Source organism: Pelodiscus sinensis, chromosome 11 (genome assembly GCF_052426305.1).
Source record: "Pelodiscus sinensis isolate ZL-2025 chromosome 11, ASM5242630v1, whole genome shotgun sequence".
NCBI lineage: Eukaryota > Metazoa > Chordata > Testudines > Trionychidae > Pelodiscus > Pelodiscus sinensis.
Window position 1 is genome coordinate 5,642,986 of NC_143062.1, and position 22,625 is coordinate 5,665,610.

General features: G+C 51.8%; 1 protein-coding gene across 5 annotated transcripts in view; it reads right to left on the bottom strand.

The window, feature by feature from the left end:
• IP6K1 (inositol hexakisphosphate kinase 1) overlaps positions 1-22,625 on the bottom strand; it is a 36,930-nt gene that overhangs the window by 5,357 nt on the left and 8,948 nt on the right. For 3 of the 5 annotated variants that reach the window (XM_075939597.2, XM_075939596.2, XM_075939598.2), the window contains exons 2-5: positions 7,938-8,281; positions 1,825-2,035; positions 1,109-1,293; positions 165-340 (exon numbers count right to left, since the gene is read on the bottom strand). In XM_075939597.2, the coding sequence (XP_075795712.2) occupies positions 165-340; positions 1,109-1,293; positions 1,825-2,035; positions 7,938-8,160 (795 nt within the window). In that variant the 5' untranslated portion in view covers positions 8,161-8,281. Of the gene's footprint in view, positions 1-164; positions 341-1,108; positions 1,294-1,824; positions 2,036-7,937; positions 8,282-8,755; positions 8,886-22,625 lie in introns of those variants that run through there. The other 2 variants (XM_006119657.5, XM_075939599.2) reach the window with 2 other exon arrangements.

Genomic DNA, 22,625 nt, shown 5'->3' on the forward strand with positions numbered 1-22,625 from the left:
AGCACATGAACACTGGCAGGCTGCCCAGGGCTGCGAAGGAGGACGTGTCACACGAACCCTGCCCAGCAGAAGGCACTCCCCTGCTGTGCTTCCCCCAGGGGGCTGGGGGTGTTGAAGGAGGTGAGGGGCCACATGCTGCCCCAGAGAAGCCCAGGGTGCTGTACCTGCATTCCACAGACTCTCACGCCCAGCGTGGCCGAGGTGCTCTGCTCACACTTCTTCATCTGCCGAGCAGCCTTCTCTTCAGAAGCATCATCTCCATGCTGCCTGGTCCCCATCTTCAGGTCAAGCACACAGGGAAATCGGAAATGGTGCACCACGTTCTCCAGCAAAAGGAACTCTGAGAAACTCTGTCAAGGAGACTTCACCTCTCCAGCTGCCAACCACCCAGCCCCTCCCAGAGAGTCACAGGCCAGGGAGTGGGTGCACAGGGACAAAGGGGAGCCAGTGTCAAAGCAGTCAGGGGGGAAGGAGACCAGCAGGAAGAAAAGGAAGGGCACAAAGGAGACAGAGAACAGGGAAGACCACTCAAGGCCTAACCATGTTCCACACGTGTGGAATGAATTTTGTTATGTGCACCAGTCTGGAGGTGATGCAACACGGCACATTGCCCCTACATCAGTGCACGTGACAATTAATGTGGTACACATGGGGCCAAGGGGCTTGGATTGCAGTGCAGGGGGGAGGTAGGTGGGCTCTGAGTTGGGGTAGGGGGTGAGAGATTTGGGGTGCAGGCTGCAGCAAGGGGAGAGGGCTCTTCCTCAGCTCTCAGCCCGCCACAGCAGGTCTGGGCCAGGCACCTCTCCCCACCTGCTATGGGCTGCCTGGGCTGTGGCGTGGCTAAGGGGAAACGTAGGGCAGTCAAACATGAGCCCAGTCTGTGCGACGACCTTGTGAGCCCAATGGCACCTGGCCAGCAGGCGCTGCCAGACACTGCCATAGGGCAGGTGCAGGAGCAGTGGTACAGCTGGCTCTGCTTGGCTGGCTGCTGAAGGGAACGTGTGCTCCGGCCATGATCCAAGGAAGAGGTGCTGGCCATGCCTTGCAGAGGCGGGAGGCCCTGGCGCTGGCACTAGCAGCTGCTCTGGCTCTGCTCGCTGGAGGATACTGTAGAGCTTTCGGTCCTTGGACTCGGATCGCATGCGGCTCAGCTGCTGCTTGTGGCAGCGCAGACTCCAGGGGTTGTAGCTGATCTTCTCAGAGCTCAGGCCACTGTTCCCGTCCAGCATCTGAAACGGAACATCGGAATGGATGTGCAGATCCGCCTTGGGGCTCTTTGCTTCTTGAATGCTGCTGGCACAAAGAAGAGAAGACACGCATGCTGGGGAGTCCTTGACTAGACAGCTAGCCTCTCTGACTGCCCCCCAATCCCATCCCCTGGCCCAGCAACACTCGTCTCTGGCCTCAGCAGTTCTTCCAGGGCCTCCCTGCTGTTGGTACGTTGCAGGAGCAGGGCCCGGGGGAGGGGACAGCCTTCTGGAAGGGGAACCTTCCTCTAGACCACCCCAACAAGCAAAGGCAGCTAGTCCCCAGGGGCCTTGTGGCTCCAGCCTGAGCATACTGAGGGGGATGAGGGACCTGGGAGTGCAGCCTGCTTTGGGGCTGCAGAAGGGAGAGGGGCTCCCCATAATCTCTCCCCACCATGGCTGGTCCAGGCTGGAGGCGGAGGGCAGGGAAACCAGCTCGGGCAGAGGGAGACAGCACACCAGGGACCCCACCAGCACCGCTTGGGCCAGTCCGTGTATGACATGGGGAGTGCAGGACGCCCCAGTGCTGAGCGAGGGACGAGGACGTGGCATGGGTTCCCAGCTCCGCTGTTTTTACCTCTCGGGATTGTCACTGCCCAGGCTGGCTCGCTCCTCCTTGTGCTCTCCGACGCTGCTGGATCTGTGAAGGCTCCTGCGGGAATGCTTCCGCCGAGGTTGGTCCCTCTCTGGCATGTCATCCTGCTCCAAGGCCTCGCTCTCCACATAGGGATATGCCACCAGGTTAATGTAGCCATCACTGTCCCCTTCAAAGCAGACGGACACCACACCTGCCAGAGAGGCAGCACGGTCAATGCAAGCGGGGGAGCATGGGGAAACACAGCACCAGAACAAACCCAGGCCTGAAGAATGGCTCTGCAGGAAGGACTCGGAAGACCTTGCAAAGGAAAAGTGCCTCAGACAAACCTCACCACCCAACCACTGGCGTATGACAAGCAGCAATCAACGTGGGGCTCCTGGCAGGGCAGCCTCCGCAGTCAGAGAGGAACCCAGAACACATCACCCCCAGTGTGCAGAAAGACCAAAAGTTTCCTCTTCACCTCCTGTCACAGCACTCCCCAGGCCAATGTCTGCTCAAGAGCCCACACCCCCACCCGCCCTTATCCTGTGTCGGCTGCCTGGTCGCTCCCTCAGCTCCTGCAGGCCAGGTTCCCTCCACCCCGGCACACAGCTGGCCGAGAGGCCGTGCTCCCGCTCCGCTGCGGACCCCTTGCTGGCGCTGCCGCGGGAGAGGCCCGAAGGAGGCTTGGTGCAGCTTCCCTCGGATGATCACTCCCAAGAGCTATGGATGTGCCTACGTGATGCCTTCCAGAACTGGTAGGAAATTCCTCTAGGCCAAGGGTGGGGAACTGTTTGGAAGTCAGTTGGGGGCCACCCACAAGCGAGAAGCAAAAACACTCACCACCACTCATTAGGGATGTGAAAGGGTAACTGATAAGCATCACCCTTACCAGGTGAGGCTTAACCAGAACCGGTAACCTCCCCCCCCCCCCCCCACCATGGACAGTGGCCCTCCAGCCTAGCCACAGCTGAGCCAATCCCCTTCAATCAGCTAACTGCTCAAACCTTAGGGTTAACTGGTTAACCAATTAAATGGGATTTTACATCCCTGACATGGCCCCCAACTGAGAAGACACACACGCTTGGACACCACAGTTCCCCTACTGCTCCAGAGACTGGGGGCTGAGGCTCAGGGCTTCCCCACATGGCTGGATTAACTTCTGGGGACCCGGACCTAGTAGATTTGGTGGGGCCTCCCTAGGCTCCAGGGTGGGGCCAAAAATGAAGGGTTCGGTGTGCAGGAAGGGCTGAGGATGGGGGCGCAGAAGGGGCTGAGGATGGGGGCAAGGTCTGGGCGAGAAGTAGGGTGCAGGAGGGGCTGGAGGTGAGGGGTCTGGATGGGGGCACTTACCTGGTACAGCTCCCATGCGGTGGGGGGAACAGGCGCTGGTAGGCACTGCGCTCCCACTGGTGGTAATTGCTGCCGCCCGCAGTGGGGAGCTGGCACTCACACTCCAGCTCTGCAGGGGTGGGAAGGAGTGGTGGCTTGGAGACTCACTGTGGGCCTGAAGCACCAGCCTGCCCTGCCACAGGAAGGAAGCTCTGAGCCTCCTGCAGGCCACATCAGGGCAAGCCAGGGCCAGATCCTGCCCACGGACCGGAAGTTCCCAACAGCATCCCTCAGAGCACTTGCCAGATCTCAAGCTGACTCAGTAAAGTACATTTGCAAAAAAAGCAAACATGACTCTGGGATGCATTAACAGGTGTGTTGTGAGCAAGACACGAGGAGTCATTCTTCAGCTCTACTCTGCGCTGGTTAGGCCTCAGTTGGAGAATTGTGTCCAGTTCTGGGCACCGCATTTCAAGAAGGATGTGGAGAAATTGGAGAGGGTCCAGAGAAGAGCAACAAGAATGATGAAAGGTCCAGAGAACATGAGCTATGAAGGAGGCTGAAAGAATTGGGTTTGTTTAGTTTAGAAAAGAGAAGATGGACGGGGGACATGATAGCGGTTTTCAGGTATCTAAAAGGGTGTCATGAGGAGGGAGAGAGAAAACTTGCTCATCTTGGCCTCTGAGGATAGAAGACGCAATGGGCTTAAACTGCAGTAAGGGAGGTTTATGTTGGACATTAGGAAAAAGTTCCTAACTGTCAAGGTGGTCAAACACTGGAATAAATTGCCCAGGGAGGTTGTGGAATCCCCATCTCTGGAGATATTTAAGAGCAGGTTAGATAAATGTCTGTCAGGGATGGTCTAGACAGTATTTGGTCCTGCCGTGGGGGCAGGGAACTGGACTTGATGACCTCTCGAGGTCCCTTCCAGTCCTACTATTCTGATTCTATGATTAACACACTTTTCGGTCTCTCTACATTCAATGATGCCAGCCAGTGACAGCCAGAGCTAACAGCCATGCAACCAGCACGGTGGACCCACAGAAAGGTCCATGGCAGGGAATTACGAATTTCCACCCGGTTTGGCTTTGGCAGTCCAAGTATGGGGTAGATTGTTACAATGGACAGTTTGCCCTTCAGCAGCATGAGGAAGCAAGCGGAGGCAGCACATGCCACACACCCCTCCAGCTCCCAGCCCCCACGCTGGGGCTGAGGCTGCTGCTGGCTCCCAGTCCCTTTGTTCGGCGCTGGGGCTTCCTGCAGACACCAGTCGCCCCAGCTATGAAGCTTCCCAAGCCTATTCTGGCTCCCTTAGGGTTCCGTGCCAGTTCTGCGGGATTAGGGCAGAGGAGCCTCTTAAGACTTGTGGGAAGAGGAGACACTGGGCTGTACCCGGTGCACCACGCACAGGGCCACTGCTGGTTCCTGGGCCAGCCTTCCCAGAAATGCAGCTTTACTGTGGGATGTTGTACTCCGGCACCCAAGGCAGCCTCCATGCATAGGCCCTGCCACCATGCCCCAGGTGTGTTGAGGGCAAGGCTGCAGCTCAAGCTGGGGTTGGCATGACCCCCTTGCGAGCCGCTGTGATACAGGTTGTCCCTATGGGGCTGTGGCAGTCACTGGGGGCGTGGGACTCCAGCCCCTCTACCTGGCCAGCTGGGAAGTAAAGCCAGGGTACTCCAGCATGCTGCACGCTGCCTGGGTGACCTTCCCAAGGACATGCCAACGTAATGCTGCTTCAGCCCACTACAGCAAGTGCACTAGGCAGCTCTTCGCACGAAACAGCCTCTGGGCCTGCACACGCCCCTTGTCGCCTCATGTCGCAGAGCACGTGTTAGTGCGACACGGAGAACGCTCAGGAAATAGCCAGTGAGGAACTGCCCCTCCCTCGCAGGGCTGGAAACCGAGTGGGAACGTCACCCTACAGCTCCAACTCAGGGGGCCTCACTGGGGGCAGCAGTCACTGCTGGCTGGGAGAAATGGCATCACACCTTGTTTCCAGCGCTGGGTCTCACGGCCCAAAGTCTGATACAAAGGGGGAAAGCTGGACACTTGCATTTGTCAACTGGCAGCCTCATTGCCAGGCACACAGTCACCAAGCAGCCAGCCCAGTGTCCAGCATGTTAGCCAAGGGCTCCTCTCAGTGCCATCACTGTGGGAGAAGCAGCACCTGAACTGGGCATGCACCATGTCTGTAAATCTGCCTGCTCCCCTTGGCACTACTCCTGCCTGGGGTCCGAGGGCAGAGAAAGCATCAGCTCCCAGCTTTCGAGCAGGCCGGCCTGGGGTTCGGGACTCCCACGCCCAAGGGACATATGGAGCAGGCGGCTTGTTGGGCAACAGCCTGTTGATGGCGCTATGGTAATAAATAGATAACCTAGTGTGTGGGCAGGAAGGGGACAATAGAAGCCAAAACCTGTATTGTCCATGCAGAGCATGCCCATCCCAAAGAGCCTGGGCCAGGGAGAGGGAAGAAAACAAGAGCAGTTTTTAGTTGACAGGTAGCCTTGAGTGATCTGCACTGATGTGTCAATGGGGCAGCTTTTCTTGGGGTAAACCTCCCTCCCCCACAAGTCTCGCTTCCACCTGGGTCTGGAAGAGGTGACCTGCAATGACCTAGCTCTATGCTCGGAAGGTATTGGTATTCATTCCTCCACACATCCCAATGAAACCATATTTTCCTCCACAGACATTGCCCGCTCAGCAACGTAAGGGGTGGCTGCTTAATAGCTTCGTGTTTGACATAAGGCTATTTCCTTAGGAAGTCTGACATCCAAAGCTGATCGTGCAAGGTCAAATAGTTGTAACTGCTTTAACCTTCTGAACCTCAACATCTACCGTCGCCAAATAAATGTCTGACACTCCCCTCCAATTTCAACTGACAAACGTTTTTTAAATGCTTAAAAATAAACATTATCCTCCACTGACGCGACAAACATACACATCTAGCCCTAAAAAGCCTTGCCGCGGGGCATGGCGATTCCTTATGGCCCAATGGCTGCACAATTTACTTCCCATGGGAGATGAAAGACTTTAAACCAGTTTTAGGACTGGGACGCTATTTGAAGGGACGTTAAATTAGATCAGCTAACTGAACAGTCGATGGAAATTCCAGCGACCATTCGATTAGTCGATAAGGGCACTTCTGCTTTGTAATGTAGCAAAAGCACGCCTGGCTGTTGCTACATTCCCAAGGCCTAAGCCCCTGCTGCATTCTGCCTTTGAAATGTACCAGAGCCCCAGCAGGGGCTCTTGTGCATTTCACAGACTGAAATGCCACATGCAGCCAGCACGGACTCTTGTACATTTCGAAGGTGGAATGTCGCTGCTACGCCCCTGTCCCCTCCCACAGAGCTGGAGCTGGGGGAACCAGCTTTTAAGCCGGCTCCCCCCGGGACTCCCTCCTCTACTCTCCCCTTGCTGCCTCTTTCCAATAGAGGCAGCAAAGGGGGGAGGAGGAGGAGAGGGAGTGACTACTTGACTAGTGTACAGACTATGTCCAATAGGCAAAAGCTTATCGAAGTCGATTAGTCGCTTACATCCCTAGCTATTTGTGGTCACTTTAAAGGTTATTGGTCTCCTTGTCAGTCTGGTGCAGCTGGAACCCTAGAGATTGCTTGCATATAGAGGGGTAGAAAACTCAATTCTAAGAGAACGTTTGCTTTCTCTGATACTGAAAAACTATTCAGTGTGACAAACGTAGCACGTATGGGAGTGGCAAAGATGTCACCAGCTCTTTGGGATGACCAGCCAGGCAGTCACCAAGCTTTCACAGGTGCATGATGGCCAGGGGTGCACAGCGAATCTGTAAATGGGACCTGGCCCCCACCAAGACTGCGTGTTAGGGCACACTTCTGAGGAAAGCCAAGAGGAAGAGGCTCTCACTTAAGGGAATGCACCAAACTGCCTTACTCTGGAGCACACACAGGCCAGTCATTCAAGAGAAGGGAGCTCTGCAGCTACAGGAAGGCAGAGCATGAGCGAAACACATCAAGCACCCACCCACGTGAAGGGATGGCAGCTCAGCGTGCTTTGCTGCCATCAAATGCCCCCTTTCCCATGCACACAGGCAGGCCAAGAAACTAGGAATGCAGGTTTTTAGCACCAGCTTCAGAATATTTGTCTTGACAGTTTCCTTGGGCCATTTCCCACAGAGCATCTGTTCCCATAGATGCACCCCATAGGAACTAGAGTCCTGAGAAGAGCGGACACAGATCAAGCCACAAAGCAAAGGGAGCAACTTCACTGTTTTACCTGCACTCAATGCTGTTCGCCATGGGGAACACAGCTGTGCCGAGAGCAGTGCTGAGCACCGGGAGAAGCTTAGGCGGAGCTCCAAGCAAAAAGCAGAACTGAAAGGGCTGTTGTCAGCAGCCAGAAGCTCCATATTCATTTCTCCCCAACCAAAGCTGGAACCCAGCTGCGTAAGAGGGGGACCCATCCCCTCCATTGGATGTGGAGAATGGGAGGCCAAGCCTTTCGAGGGGCAGGGTTCAAAATAGGACTTTGCTAGCTGTTCCATATATGGTGACTATCTCTCAGTCAGGAGCCAATTCAGGACTCTTCTCAGCCTGAAGCCTGGCGCTGAAATCATCTCCCTGCTCATCAGCCACACGCTCAGTCCTGTACACACACTCCAGCCCACAAGCTCACATCAAGTCACTGGAGAACAGCAGGAGGGAAGGGGAGGGGAGGGCAAAAGAGCCCGATGAACAGAACCTGCCCAAGCTGCAGGAGCCCCCCGAGCATGGAGCTACGCTGGCAGCAGCATGGTGGCTCACCTTTGTACTCGGGGGTGAACTCCTTCATTTCCGGGGGCAGGGACTCGTAGAAGCGCTGTTCTCGGGAAATGAGGGGCTTGCAAACAGTGTGGTCATCGTAGCGCATCATGCTGCTGTGGCCGCCCACCTGGTGAATGAAAGGCTCCAGCAGGACCCCTCGCTCTCCGGCACGACTGGCATTTTTGCCATACTTGCCCACTTCCATGGTTTGACAAACACACATTGCGTTCGGCACCAGTTGCACGCTCGGGGCATGGGGAGAGCCGCATGGGCTGGGAAGGGGCAACTTCACGAGGGGCAGCCAGCCACGGCTGGGAAGTCCCAGGAACTAGTCTTGCTCCAATCTGAAAAACAACGGAGAGTCCTATGAGAAAAGAGCTGGTCTCACCAGGAACTTTTCCTACATCAAGGCCAGCCAGCAGGTTTTCTACTGAGGAAGAAAAGGGGAGCCTTCCCCCATACCTTTAGTCCTGCCCACATGGACAGGAAAGCACACATTCATGTCCTGCTCTCTACCCCAAGCCCACCTCCCAAATCTGGTAGGTACTTGACTCCTTAGGGCTGGCAGAACTTTTTCACAGGGCTTTGTCAAGTGAGGGCTGGAAGAAATCTAGTATTTTGATTCCACTTAGAAAGTTATTTCCATGTGCTGATGGATCTTGCCATTAATAAAGTGATGTCACAATGCAGCACATGGTATGAGGGAGAGCCTCCCCTTCGCCAACCCTTCCCCCCAAATCTAGCAGGAAGAGCAGCACAGGTACAGAAAAGCCCTACACAGAAACCCAAATCCTAATGTTTCTAGGATCCAACTTTACCTCGGATAAACTGCCACCAATGTTAGTCAGTCTCCAGCGAGGATTGCTGTAACCTGCCCTGTCTGCCCTCCCATGGGCACACACTGCCACCCAAAGCTCAGTCTCTAGCACACTCCTCCTGCCCCGGCCCCCGTCTCTTATCACCCCCCTCCACTCTCTCCGCTGGCTGTCCCAGCTTCACCAGGCAAAACAAAAACAGAACACCCTCACTCACACGCTGACATGACAGCCTTCCAATACTTTCCCCACAACTTCCTCCAAAGGACAAACAAGCTCTCCTGCAACTGACGGAAACAATCCCAGAGCACCTCGGCACAAAGAATTATGGGAAGGGCCCTACCAAATTCACAGCCACGAAAAATGTGTGTCAGACTGTAAAATCTGCCCTTTGGGTGCTTTTACCCTGTACCACCCAAATTTCACGGGGAGACCAGCGTTTCTCAAATTAGGGGTCCTGACCCAAAAGGGAGTTGGTTGCAGGGCAATCTCACGGTTATTTTGGGGGGGGGGGTCATGGTACTGCCACCCCTTACTTCTGCACTGCCTTCGGAGCTGGACAACTGGAGAGTGATGGCTACAATGTTGGCCATGTACCTAGCTGGAAGGCAGCACCCAGCCAGCAGCAGTGCAGATGTAAGGGTGGCAATGCCATACCCACGATGCCCTTATTTCCGTACTGCTGCTTTCCGAACTGGATGCCAGACAGTGGCAGCTGCTGCTGGAGTGCCCAGATCTGCAGGCAGCAGTAAGGGTGGCAATACCATACCGTGCCATTCGTGCCGCTGGCTCTGCCTTCTCAGCTGAGCTCCCAGTCACCAACCACCGCTCTCCAGCTGCCCAATACAGAAGGTAGAGCCACCACCAACAGCTGTGCAGAATAAGGGTAGCAATACTGCATCCCCCATACAATAACCTTGAAACCCCCACCCAACTTGTTTTGGGGTCAGGGACCCCTACAATTACTCCGCCAGCAAATTTCAGCAAGATTTAAATCTCTGAAATCTTGAAACTTACCATTTTTTAAAATCCTAGGACCATGAACTTGACCAAAATGGACTGTGAATTTGGCAGGGCCCTATGTCTGGGCTCTGGCCCCCAGAGCCACACATGCAAGCACAGACACAGTGATGGCACAGTGACATGGGTAGGTCTTTGCTGTAGGGAAGTTCCAACATGGAAGAGGCTAAGCAGGGTGCTCAGACCCAAGTGCCAATTGCTGTGACATGTAGCCTCTGGGGTGCTTCCTAGAAGTGGGTTAGGGATCTGACCCACACAGGAAATGGGAGTTGAATCCTCCATTTCTATCTGCTGCCTTTCCACGAGGAGGCCACCAGCAGATGGGGCAAGATGGTGCTGATCAGGAAGTCAGCCACACATTACAGCAGACAGAGGCAAGAGTCATTTGGACCCTCTTCCTGCAGTTTCAATGGTGTGTCTAGGATTTTACACTCCCAGCACTCCGGACAAGGTTGTTGACAGGACCGCATGCTGCAGACAGGGCAAGGGCACAAACCAGAACATACACAGGGGGTCAGACCAAAGGTCCATCTAGCCCAGTATCCTGTCTTCTGACAGTGGCCAATGCCAGCTGCCCCAGGGAGAATGATCCAAACAGGGAATCATCAAGTGATCCCACCCCTGTTGCCCATTCCCAGCTTCTGGCAAACAGGGTCTGGCAGCAGCATCTGATTTGACCCAATGACACCCACATGTACGGCTATCGTCATACAGAATTCAACAGTTGTCAGCACCACCACTACGAGGGATGTATGTAGAGTTAACCTGTTACTCAGTAAGCACTCACCCCAGCAAGCATGCCGGCAAGGAAACTGGTTAACCAACAGCCCAGCCAGAGCGCCCTCTGCCCACAGGATGCGGGTTAACTTTTTAAACAGGATTTTACATCCCTAACCACTATCCAAATGGTTCCACTGCCACTCCAAGGTAGGACTTCAGCTCTAGCACAGCTCTGATGTGGGTTTCATGTAATCAAGTCACAAGCTGCAAATTTTCTTTGGCAGATTTTATATCAGCCTTTAGCTTTCGTCCCTAAGAACAGGAGAGGAGAGGGAAAGGTGTTCCCAAAGTAGGGCTAGTCAGGACAATGACAGATAGCACCCCGGTCAGGACTTGTCCCATTTGACGTTTGAGCGGCCCTGGGGCTCACATGATGCTGAAGGAGAAAGATTTCAAGTGTGCCGAGTGTAATCGAAGGGCTCAGAGCAAACAAAGCCCCCAACGTATGTGTAAACCCATGAATTTTAAACTAGTCTCTTCATTCTAGGACACCAACTCAATTTCTGGATGCATGCAGTTAGTGATACACTTTCCCTACAAATTTAACAGACCAAATCTCCTCTCCTTATGTGCAATTAATGAGGAAAAGCTGCCAAGCTCTGCTCCCTGAACTGAAGAGGATATCGGCATGCGCCTAACATCAAGTTCTGCTTCTAAAGGCAGATGGGCTACAGACATACCAAGTCCCTCAAGTGGGCTTTTGGCACCAGCCCGAGAGCCAAACTTATCTCAAGGAGGCCATGGATCCGCATGGATACTCTGGAGCAGATCCTTTGGCCTAGTCCACTTTCTGTGCCCTTCAGATGGTGCAAAGAGAGCAGAAGCTGCCTGGCGGAGGGAGACTGCGGGTGCAAAGCGAGAGTATGAAGCTCTAACACCTTCTGCTGGACATAGCACTGTGTTGGGATGTGGAGGGAGTGCGTCTGCTACCCTCCAGCTATTCCTGAGCTGCAAGTGATCTCTTTGGGACCACAGACAGCTAGTACATGAGTCAGGACCAGGGCAGAGAATCAGGGGCTATAACAGGTTGCTAATCTTCCCCCTCCTGAAGCTCACTGAGGCGGTCATGGCCCAGCAAGAAGTTAACAATGAACAGCCACAGGTTCACTAGGTGCCTCCGTTTCCCTTCTATAAAACAGGAACAGCGATGCTTCCCTACTTCACTAGTAGGTTATGAGCGTACAAAAAATTAATGTTAATGACAAACTGGGTGTGATGTAGCGTCAGTACCTTGCTGGTTGCTATGCTTGGGCTGTGGGCGACCCCTACTGGCCTCTGTCTGTAAACACTGCCCAACAGGGGGGCACCTTGAGGGCCCCTGTGACAGTGACCAAACTGGTCCTACCAGTTAAGGGAAGGGAAGGAACAAAGGAAGTGAGTGTTGGGGGAAGGGTCAGTTTCTGGCTGGAATCATGAAGGAGACAGACTAAGGAGGGGGGCTGAGAGTCTAAGGGCCCAAGCACCCCATCAAGAGCATCCTGGCCCAGACTCCTTTAGCCATGTCATGTGAAGGCTGTGCTGCATCCTGGAAAAGCAATAACCCCTCTCTATTCTACTGACTGGCGGAGTCTGTTCTTGTTGCTATGGGGCTGCATGATCGGGGGAACCCCGACTCGCCGTCACACTGGAACGTTGTCAAGATGGAGGCCACAAGTATGCAGCAGACAAACCAATCAACTCTCCCAGAGCTGAGTCTGGACTATTCCTACAGGGGGGTTGCCCTTGCTTTGAGACTTACTCTTAAAGCATCAAGCAACAGGGTTTTCTCAAGGATGTTTCTAGTGGCCTAGAAACCGGTCCAGGGGTTACAGTACATATAGAGTAGCGAGTGAGTTGCATCTCACAAAAGCTTATGCTCTAAAAAATGTGCTAGTCTTTAAAGTGCCACTGGATTCTCCCTTGGTTTTGCTGAAACAGACTAACATGGCTACCCCTCAGAAACCAAGCAGAAGAGGCACACCAACTGACCCCCACAAGCAGTAAGAAAGAACTGAAAGGGCATGGGTTGGTGGCACCTGATATACCACAGCATGCTAAAGGGTACCTCTGGCCCTATGGGTACCACTAAGGCAAAAATCTCCAACAGCTGCATATGTGGGTATTCACACCTACAATGGAGTCAGCGTAAGCACTTGAAGAAAAGGTTTCCAATAAAAAGATGGATTGGGAGCAAGCTGCCCCTCCTTTAAGGTTAGGCTCCTCTCTGCCAATATGCCTGAGCTAAACTGCTTATCAACTGTAGGTCTCATAGCTCAACACTTGCTTTTAAGCAAAATGGAGCTAAAGGTTTCTACAGGAACTTAGTCCTTTGCTGTTACACATACAAATCTTTCTAAGGGAAGACCAAGATAACCCAAATTAAATACAGGCAAAGTCACTTTCCTGCTGCACTGTACAAGTCATAGAATCATAGAATACTAGGACTGGAAGGGACCTCGAGAGGTCATCAAGTCCAGCCCCCTGCCCTCATGGCAGGACCAAGTACTATCTAGACCATCCCTGATAGACATGTATTTAACCTACTCTGAAATATCTCCAGAGATGGAGATTCCACAACCTCCCTGGGCAATTTATTCTCCAGTGTTTGAGCTCCCTGACAGCTAGGAAGGAATTTTTTCCTAATGTTCAATCTAAACCTCCCTTGCTGCAGTTTAAGCCCCTTGCTTCTTGTTCTATCCTCAGAGGCCAAGATGAACAAGTTTTCTCCCTCCTCCTTATGACACCCTTTTAGATACCTGAAAACTGCTCTCATGTCCCCCCTCAATCTTCTCTTTTCCAAACTAAACAAACCCAATTCTTTCAGCCTTCCTGAATCGCATCTCTGACTCTAGCCTTTAAGCATCACCTACACTAAGGGGTGTGGGCTGGGGGAAGGAGAAGGCAGCAACCACAGTTCTGTTTGAAACAGATGGAAGAATCCTGCTAAGCATACCCCAGTGCTTAGGCCTGACAGTTTCAACAAAATATGCACATGAACAGAGACTGAACCATTTGTTTGCCAACATGGACCCCACAGATTTTCCTCCGAGCCAGTGGAAGGCAACCTGTGGCCATCCGAGTTCTGTACATGGCCCACAAGATATTCTGTTTACTGTTGTCCACACCAAAAAGTTGCCCGATTCTGGTTTCCATCCACACAGGTTTTTCCCTACCAGTATCACTAAGTGACACGCATGTAAAACAAGGGCACGTGAAGTGAGGTGAGTGCTGATTGCACACAACCGTGTGCTCCCTCTGAATCCCAAGAGGTGCTACCGTTCAATTGGCACACCCCACAAATTCTAGGTCCCCAAGCGCAGTTAACAAGTCTACACTATCCTGGGAGACTTTCTTGGTTATGTCAATATTGAGGCCCATCACTGCTTTAAGTTGATTCAAACACAGCCCAGATATTCCAGTACCAACCTCAGATCTTAAAAGGGAGGAGAGAATGTGTAGCACACAAGCCAGACAACTCCAGGGAGATGAGATCTGGAGAGGCCACTGGCAGCTTCCCACTCTTGGCTCATTTTCAAAGTTTAAAAAAAAAAAATCTCTACTGGATACAGGTTATTTTTAAACTACTCCAAACACACACACACTTCCTTCCATATAGCACAACTTCCAGATCCAAGCTACTCACAGAGGGTTAGGACATACTGCAAGGAATCAAGATAGCCTCCCAAGAAGGACACACTCCTGTAGTGTGCATCACTCAAGATGCCTATGGAACAAAGTCATTGGCAGAATGCTGGCTGTGCCCGTATTGACATAGTGTAGATACTGACTCAGTCTCAACCAGGAGACTGTGCTCAAAGGCTGTGAACCTAGAAGTGACCTCCAGCCCACTTTCCACTCAGACCCACAGGCATGCAGATGGCCTTTTCGGCTCCCTCCCCAAAGGAAGCTGGTTTAATGATGGGGGAAGACCTTCCTTCCTTCAGTTATCTCCTTTCCTTTCCCTCTGTGTTGCAGCGACTGACTTGCTGCAGGCTAGCATGTGCGATGCTTTCATAGCAGGGAATGAGGGACCATAAAACACACTCATGAAGACTGAGAAGAACAAAAGCACCAATGAAAATGTCTCCAGGACACAGACTGCAGCTCCTATGGCGATGGGGCCTCTCAAACTATCACAGCCGGTTACAGAACTGCAGGCCAGAGCTAACTTTAGTACAGGTCACTGGACTCTGCTCCATTTTATGGAAGGGAAGTTTGACCAGAAACTGGAGGGCCTCAGTGAGTGGGGGCTTGGCTAGGCCACTGGAGCAGAGGGTGAGCTCTAGGGTATGTCTAGATTACATGGTTCTGTCTTCAGAGCCATGTAGATTAGTTTACTAGACAAACCCAAATGAAGCAGCGATTTAAATAATCTCCGCTTCATTTAAATTAAAATGGCTGCTAAGCTGTGCCGATCAGCTGTTTGGCGGCACAGCGCTGTAGTCTGGATGCCCCGCGGTTGATATCAAAGGCATTTGCTGACCTCCCTGGCATGCCTCGTGGGATGAAGTATATTTTTGGTTTAATAATGGCTTATTTTGGTGTGCTTATACTTGTTCTTAATTGACTTCAATTACACCTGGTTTAAAACAAAATCAGGGTCCACCCAGCCTTTGGCACAGAATTAACTAGTTAGTTTAAAAGAAAAGGTAAATGTAACACTCAGAAAGCATGTTCAATGATCCCATCTAGTGAGTAAGAGCAGTGTTCAACAGAGAGAGACAGAAAGAAGCAGGCAACACACCATTTCCCAGTCATGAAAATACTAGCAGGCTGAGCTACAGAACTGCAGCCCTCTCCCCCTGTGCAACACAGTTCATCTCCTCTACTCCAGCGAGCATATAAGCCAGCTCCAAGGAGGTACAGAAAGGAATTCTAGAAAAGCGACAAGGAGTCCTGTGGCACCTTATAGACTACCACATGTATTGGAGCATAAGCTTTCGTGGGCAAAGACCTCCTGAGGTCATCCAGGCTAAGGTTGATGGTGAGGTGGAAGTTGATGACCTCCTGAGGTCTCTTCCAGCTCTATAGTTCTATGATCTATGTGTGGGATATTGATGTAGAGAGCCTCTACATTCATGGTGGCTAGGATGGTGTTTTCTCAAAGATCACCAATACATTGTAGTTCTCTCAGGAAAATCAGTGGTGTCACAGAGATAACTGGGAGTGCTGGTGGCGTAGGGTCTGAGCAGAGAGTCCACATATCCAGACAGTCCTGCAGTGAGTGCACCAATGCCTGAGATGATGGGGCATCCAGGATTTCCAGATTTGTGGATCTTGGGTAGTAGATAGAATAACTCCGGTTGAGGCTCTAAGGGTGTGTTGATTTGTTCCTGTGCTTATGCAGGGAGTGTCCTGAGCAGATGGTGCAGTTTCTTAGTGTACTCCTCAGAGGGATCTGAGGAAAGTGGCCTATAGAATTTGGTATTGGAGAGTTGTCTGGCAGCCTCCTTTTGATAGTCAGATCTGTTCATGACGACAACAGCACCTTTATCAACCTCTTTGATTATAATGTCCGAGTTGTTTCTGAGACTGTGGATGGCATTGCGTTCTGCACGACTGAGGTTATGAGGCAAGCGATGCTGTTTTTCCACAATTTCTGCCTGGGCACGTCAGCGGAAGCATTCTATATATAGGTCCAGACTGTCATTTCAACCCTCAGGAGGAGTCCATGTGGAGTTCTTCTTGTGCTGTTGGTGGGAGGGTATCTGCCCGTCAGTGTGCTGTTCAGTGTTGTGTTGAAAGTATTCTTTGAGTCGGAGACTAAAGGTTAGACTAAATTGACTCTCCAGATAAAAAGGTTCTATTTCCTAACAAGCTAGCAGACTGAAGAAAATCTTAGAAAAAGGGAGTCAAGACAGCCGGCACCTAACATAGCACAATCTCCTGTCCCCCGAAACCGCTCCTCTGTGAGCATGGGTGACCACTTCCCCTCCAACAACAGGAATGCACATATTGGACTGTCCCCTCTTCACCATGAAAGGGCATATCAGGAATTCCAGCACTCTGAAGAACTTGAGAGGTTTGCACCAGCATTTTTTAATCAAAACTACTTATTACAAACATGCATCTTCAGCCTCAGAAACTCTTTCTGCCTCTTCCGAAGAGAGAGACAAGGAACTCCTCCCTCTGGTTAGAAATAAACGCTAATTCAGAATAAGCACTCCCACTACCAAGTGTTCTTACAGATCGTCAAGGGGGAATCGTTTTGAAGTGTCCCCCTAGGACTAACCAATTCTGGGGATTTGACAGTCTAGCCACTCAAGGTTTCACCTCCCTGATATGGATTTTGACAAGCCTGGCCTGTTCCCCTGCAGATGAAAATTCCTGCAAGTTTATATTCACTGGCAGAAGCCAACGCACCAGCAAATGCTTTTCTCCATGTGATCTTCCTAAATCACTTGAAACATAACTAATTCATGGGGCAGCTTTGGTTGTGCCCTCATTCTCTCTTGAGCAGCTGCTGATCAGGAGCTAGCAACATTCTAGCTCACTAAGGTATTTTCATTTAGGGATGTAAAATTGATTAACTGATTAAACGAAGTGCCAAACACTAAATTTAACCAATTAAAAGAAGAGTGCGGGGGGAGGGAAAGGGGGGGAGGGTTAAGTACACTCCCCCCACCACTGGCAGGGGCCGCTGCAACCCACCACACTCAGGCTGGGAGCCAGCAGTCCCCCACAGGTGCCTGGTGGGGATGGAGTGTCAAAGAAGTGGATCTCTTGTGTGGACTGTCCAGGCTACGGTTGATGGTGAGGTGGGGGTTGATGAAACATTTCCTTGTGGAATTCTTCAATTCTTTTCCATTAGAGATTTAACTAACACCACAGAAGTTCTACATTCTTTTTTCAGTTTTGCAAACTTTAAGAATTTGAACATGAGGTTAAGATAGCAGAAAGAAACCATACAGAAAGCAGAGATCATGTGTAATAGAACAGCTGTTTGATTAACTGGTTTTCATAGTGTCAAGACAGAAGAGACCATTAAGATCACCTACTCGGCCGTCCCATGTACCACAGGCCAGAGAATTTCCTCCAAAATTGTTCCTACAAAAACATCCAATTTTGATTTAAAAAACTGCCAATGGCAGAGAATCCCCCATGATGCCTCATAAATTGTTCTAATTACCATCCCTGCTAAAAATGAATGTGCCTAAGTTCAATCCCTGCCGTTGGACCATTTCAGGCCTCCACTAGACTGAAGAGCCCATTAGTGAACCGTCGCTCCTCATGTAGGCGCTTACACAGGGGTGGGGAAAGACTCTGTGGGCCGGATCCGGCCAGCGAGGTAATTACAGGCCCCACCCCCAATGGGTATGTATGGGGGAAGGGGGGAGAAGAGGAGCTCAGCCCTGCCCTATCACCATTCCCTGCAGCCGCTGCAGAGGCTGAAGCTCCTCAACAGGGCCAGCCCCGGAGGTGTCACCATGGGGTCTGGAGCAGGCCCAGTGGCTGAAGGCACTGATGCCACAGTGCCTTTGGGGCTGGCCCAGGGCCACCTGGATGCAGCAGCAGCACTTCCGGGCCATCTGGCTGGGATAGCGATGCTTCTGGGGGCGGCAGCAGCAGTGCCTCCGAGCCGGCCCCGGGCCGCCTGGCCACAGTAGCGGCACCTCCATGCCAGGCCTGGGCCCACGAAAGCTTCTGCTCCAATAAATCTGTTAGTGTATAAGGTGCCACAGGACTTCTAGGTGTTTACAGAGGAGTGAGCTGTCTCAGTGGGGCCACATCAGTGAGCATTGGTTTTTTTTTTTTTGGAGATTTTGCTTTTCACTTGTGTGGGTTCGCAACTGATTTTTTTTGTGGTCATTGACCCCAGGCCCAAAAAGGGTTCCCCACTCCTCCAATCAACAAAGAAAACATTGAAAACTTTGTGTTGGACATAATATTTTACTTTATTTAAAATGAATTTTGATAAACATGAGAGTTAAAATGCTTGATCTGTTTCATAATTTAAATTAAACTGATCTTATTAGCTGCAGCTGGTTCAGAAAATTAGACCATAGTACCCAGCAGGGTAGTTCTCCACCCCGCCCCTTCCGCCCAAGACCCCGCCCCTTCCGGGTCAGTCTGCAGCCACTTCCAAAATTTGTGAAGTAGCCCTCCTTCCAAAATTATTGCCCACCCCTGTACTTAGAGATTGTAATTGAAGGAGTTCAAAGAGATGGTTGACTTAAACTCAGCTCCCACCTGCATCCTCCAGCTCCTGCGATGCTGCCTCTCTATCAAAGGCAGCAGTAGGGGGAGGGGGTCACACTGGCTCCTGCTTCCCCCCTTGCAAGTAGTTGTGAGGATTATATGGTAAGCCCAAGCTTATCAGTTAATCATGTTAAGGACTACACGCTAACAACTGTAGGAGGCAGCAGCCAGGCTTGAGGAGGGATGTGTGTGTTTTCCCTCAGAAACCTACATGTCAAACTTTGAAACAGACTGACTAAAAAACCCCATCAAATAAAAATGCCTTCATTGAATGTCCCATTTTAAAGATTAGGAACTACAGAATTTCATTTGAATAGTTTGACAGCCCTGGAGACTGGTGTCCTAATTACTCTGAAAACAGGTGCACATGGGCATTTTCCTGCCAATGTAATCCAGCACAATTCTCACATTAGATGGTGTTTAGTACAAAGCCTTCTCCCACTGCAGTCATGCTACTGAGACAGCCCTCACACAAAGCTCATTATGCAGCTTGTGTCCTCCTTATGGGCCTAAGTCCCCTCCAGAGCAGCACCACCATTCGACAACAGCGTGGACAGGAGAACTTTCCCACAGTGCAACACATCTAGGGCTAGAGCAGAGGTTTTCAAACTGCGGGCTGCACCCGCCTCGTTCTGTCTGAGAGGGGGAGTACAGTGAACCCTCGTTTATCGCGGTAGATAGGTTCCAAACCCGACCGCGATAGCTGAAAATCCGCGAAGTAGGATCCTCAAAGCCTCGGGGGAAGCCGGCGGGGGGGCATCCCAGGCGCGCCTGGGCTGCTCCCCCGCCGGAGCCCCTCCGTGGCTTTCAAAGCCTCGGGGGAAGCCGGCGGGGGGGCATCCCAGGCGCGCCTGGGCTGCTCCCCCGCCAGAGCCCCTCCGCGGCTTTCAAAGCCTCGGGGGAAGCCGGCGGGGGGGCATCCCAGACGCGCCTGGGCTGCTCCCCCGCCGGAGCCCCTCCGCGGCTTTCAAAGCCTCGGGGGAAGCCGGCGGGGGGGCATCCCAGGCGCGCCTGGGCTGCTCCCCCGCCGGAGCCCCTCCGCGGCTTTCAAAGCCTCGGGGGAAGCCGGCGGGGGGGCATCCCAGGCGCGCCTGGGCTGCTCCCCCGCCGGAGCCCCTCCGCGGCTTTCAAAGCCTCGGGGGAAGCCGGCGGGGGAGCAGCCCAGGCGCGCCTGGGATGCCCCCCCGCCGGCTTCCCCCGAGGCTTTGAAAGCCGCGGAGGGGCTCCGGCGGGGGAGCAGCCCAGGCGCGCCTGGGATGCCCCCCCCCGCCGGCTTCCCCCGAGGCTTTTTAAAGTTTTGGTAAGGATCAATTTTATGTTCACAGTACAGTGAACCCTCGCTACTTCGGGGTTCGACCATCGCGGATTCACGTATATACATAATGTAATGAAAAAAGTCCGCGAAGTCGTGAATCCGCGATGGTCGAACCGCGAAGTAGCGAGGGTTCACTGTATATCCAAAAACGTTGAACTCAAATGGGGTACTCAGCTCAAAGAGTTTGAAAGCCACTGGGCTAGAATGTTGACACTGGTGGGGGGTGGCGCTAGGCGCACTGACTCAGGTCTGCACGCTGCAATGTGATGCCAGAGCACTGGGTTTGAGCATGGATCAGAAAATCCTTAGCCTAGATACTCAAGCCCAGGGTTTACTGACACAGGTCAGCTGACTCGAGTCCCACTAGCCCAAGGCTAACATTGCTATGTAGCTATATCCCAAGAAGATGAATAATGTTCATGCCATCTGAAATGTGCACTTGCCAATAGGATACAGAGATATTCAGAGTAGGGATGTTAACGTGCACCTGGTTACACAATTAACCAATAAGTCTGAGCTCTTCGGTTAATCTTAACAGCTCCACATACGCGCCCCCCCCTTGAAGCAGCAAGTGTGGGGGGGGCAAAAGGGGCAGGAGCTGATGCCTCCCTCACTGCTGCTCTGATTGAGAGGCACCAGCGTAGGGGTGGAGGGAAGGCGGAAGTAAGTACACACAGGAAGCCAGCTTTTGTTAACATCCCTAATTCAAGTTGTGTCATAACTGAACCATGAGGGTTAAGGGAGAATCAAGACAGCAGTCAGAGTGATAAGATTTTAAACCAATAAGGTGGTCAGATATTATCTTTCACTGGACCAACTCCTGTTGGTCAAAGAGACAAGCCTCCGTACTACACAGAGCTCTTCTTCAGGCTTATCAGTTAATTGTGTAGTCATTCGTATACATTGACATCCCTTCTGTTAACTTATGCTAAACAATCTCTTCCATTTTGTATTTAGCAGTGCTTGGAGTACCGAGCTTAAACACCAGTCCCCCCCAAGCACCATCTCCGGGGGGGCGGGGGGGCAGCAGGAAATGGTACAAACAGGGATTGAAACAGCCCCACTGCTGCTCCTCTCCCTTTGGAATGTACAAGAGTCATCTGCAGCTCTTGTACATTTCAAAGCAACAGGCACAGAGGGGAACCCATGCCGGGGGGACTGCTTTGCTCCCCGCTGGCATGGGTTCCCTCTGCCTCTCTTCCTTTGAAATTTACAGGAGCTGCTGTGGCTCTTGTACATTTCAAAGGGAGAGGTGCAGTGGGATAGCGAGTGCTCCCCCTTATCTACTAATCGAGTAGTCAATGGAAATTCCATCGACTTCTCAATTAGCTGATTAATTGAAATTTAACATCCCTGCTGTGGTTACTTCAGCAGGACTAGCGCCAGAAGAAAGTCAACCTAACCCAGAAGACAAAGACATTGACAAACAGGGGGAGGCAAATGATAACGTCGAACCCAGGGTGAGGTTGCCCCGTGGTGCAGCCACTTAGAAGCTGTTCTCCACTTCGGAGGGGTCTAGCCAGTCTCAGCTGCTTTGTTCTTTTCCCTGGGAAAGGAAACTTTCATATACCATTCTGCAGTTACTTGTGCAGAATCTAAAGTAATACAAAGGCAAGCATTAAAAGTTGCAAGTGTGCAATAGATGCACCCTCACTCCCATGCTTACCCTCAGGAGTGGAATAGTACAAAGATCCCCCCCAATCTGTGGAAAAACGTGGGAAAATTTAGAATATTGTCCCTAGTCAACAGTCACATGACCCTTTCATATTGCTTTTCTCCTCACGTACAATGTCCCCCCCCCCCCCCCCCCGTGTAAATTCACGATGCTTGGGGTGTTCATCAGCATGTGTGTTTGTCACAGGCCAGTGAGAAAGTGATTGGCATGGTACTAAAGGTGTATTTTACTATGTTGATTCAATGCTGTGTGTCTACTTACCAATCATGCTTCTATGTATTTTTCTTTCTGCTTCTGCAGATGTGGCCTTCAAAGGCACCCCTACACACTGGCAGGGCATCTCTGCCAGGTAAGAAAGCACCCAAGATGGAGCAAGGAAGACATGTTCCAGGAGATGACTCTCCCATTCACTCCATCCCAGGACATCTTTACAAATGATAGCTGGACCTAAACACAGCACTGAAAGTCAGTCCTCCTCTGGTAGCTCCTCCCTCCCCCAGCAATTGTGAGAGCAGATGGCAGCAACACAGTTTAATCATGGCTTTCATTGAATCCTAGACCACAAAAATCTCAAGTGCTTCCTTGCAAAACTTGATTTTTTGTTAAGTAATGTAGTCCAGAGCACAGCAACATATATTACTGGTTCTCATCCTCAAAGAAATTGCCCCCCGTTGTGCCTCTCTATTAGCCCTGACAGCAGCCAGGTCACCCCAAGCTCACTTCTCACTCTTTCCATTACAAACACTGTATAACGTGCAACACATTGCTATATCCATGGAAATATTTTCACTGAGGTCTAACCTGCAATAAAGACATCACCAGTGTACCTTTAATCAGCTACAGGCCCATTCCACAGTCATCCTGCACCAATGCAGCCTATTGTTGAACTGCTCCTTACTGCTGTC